This window comes from Otolemur garnettii, unplaced genomic scaffold, assembly GCF_000181295.1.
Source record: "Otolemur garnettii isolate 467f Iridium unplaced genomic scaffold, OtoGar3 scaffold00219, whole genome shotgun sequence".
Lineage (NCBI taxonomy): Eukaryota > Metazoa > Chordata > Mammalia > Primates > Galagidae > Otolemur > Otolemur garnettii.
This window is the reverse complement of record NW_003852614.1, coordinates 600,520-602,006: the sequence shown is the minus strand read 5'-3', so window position 1 is coordinate 602,006 and position 1,487 is coordinate 600,520. Positions and strand designations below refer to the sequence as shown.

The 1,487-nt window shown below is 46.5% G+C and overlaps 1 protein-coding gene across 1 annotated transcript in view; it reads right to left on the bottom strand.

Moving 5' to 3' along the window:
* Positions 1–1,487, bottom strand: part of ZMYM3 (zinc finger MYM-type containing 3) — a 16,124-nt gene that overhangs the window by 3,363 nt on the left and 11,274 nt on the right. The window contains exons 21-22 of the mRNA XM_023508052.1: positions 1,149–1,300; positions 448–576 (exon numbers count right to left, since the gene is read on the bottom strand). Of these exons, the coding sequence (XP_023363820.1) occupies positions 448–576; positions 1,149–1,300 (281 nt within the window). The remainder of the gene's footprint in view (positions 1–447; positions 577–1,148; positions 1,301–1,487) is intronic.

Here is a 1,487-nt window from a genome sequence, read left to right as displayed (position 1 = left end):
GCCCGCCACAATGCCTGGCAATTTTTTTTTTTTTTGGTTGCAGCCGTCATTGTTGTTTGGCGGGCCCAGGCTGGATTCAAACCTGTTACCTTAGGTGTATGTGGCTGGCACCTTAACCACTTGAGCCACAGGCGCTGAGCCAGCAGGACTGGTTTTTAAAGAAAATGTAAACTGGGTGCAGTGGCTCACGCCTGTAATCCTAGCACTCTGGGAGGTGGAGGTGGGTGGATTGATTGCTCCTCTAGCTCTAAACCCGCAATCTTCAGCTAGGTGCTCCTGTCCTTGGACCCTTTGTGAAGAGTGGTAGATCAAACAGCACAATACTCTTGGGATGGTATATTGCAGTGATTCTCAACCTTCCTAATGCCGCGACCCTTTAATACAGCCACAGGTTGAGAACCACTGGCATATTGGAACAATGAAGGAAAGGATGTGTGGGCTGCTAACTCCCTGTCCCTTACTGTTGGGGAGGAGCGTGGGCTGCCAGGTACTCAGAGACTTGTTGAGTTCTTGAACGAAAGTCAGGTAGTAAAGGTCCGTGAAAATATTCACCATTCGGTTATTTTCCAGCAAGTACTGTGGGGAAAAATAAAACACACACACATAAAGCCAGACTGTAGGTCATAGAAGAAAGACAGTGATGCCAAAAGCCCCAGGTATCTTTTCCTTGATAATGAGCAGATGATGGAAAACAGCTGCTTGATTAGGTGACCCAGAAGAATACTTTCCCCAGGTAAACCTATCACTCAGGTACTGAGGCTTTGCTGGAAGAGGAGGTTTGGAGGAGATGTATGTTCTTTAGAAGCCCAGACCCTCTTGTCAGGTAATACATGGCTGACCTCTCCCAGGTGGAACTAAACATTACACCACCACTCAAGAAGCCCAGCTCCACCCAGCCCTCTCCTCCTAGAATGGGTTTAAGGATTACAAAGGGGACCCAGACAGGAATGAAGACTGCTCCTTGACCAATTGTTCTGGAATGAAGCTTTGATTTTTAGAATAGCATTCACATCTCACATCATATTTTCACTAGAAGATTAAAAGCAAGCTGCCTGCTTGGGGTAGGGGACAAAGTAGGACAGATCATTTGTGGTTGGACCCTGCCTGCTATGTTGAGTGATGGGAAGTGAGGCAGTGTGCAAGGGTACCTGCTGGATGCCAAGACACAGATAGTAGATACTGTCAGGTTCATAGCGCTCGCCATTGGGTCGAGTAATTTCTCTCACAAACTGGGCCAGTCCGTAGTTGAGCTCAGCAGCTGAGCAGGCAAGAATATCCTCTTTGATACGCATGGGTTTGGCTGTAGGGATACATAGTACAGGCAGATGAGATTAAGTAAAACTCCACATGGAGAATTTCACTTAGGTCTACCACCATTAACCCCTTCATCCCTTAGTCATGCCTCCCTCCTGAACAAAATTACAGATAAAGCCCTCAGCCCTGAACCTAGGCAACATCTCTCTTTAATTTTTTTTTTTTTTTTTTTT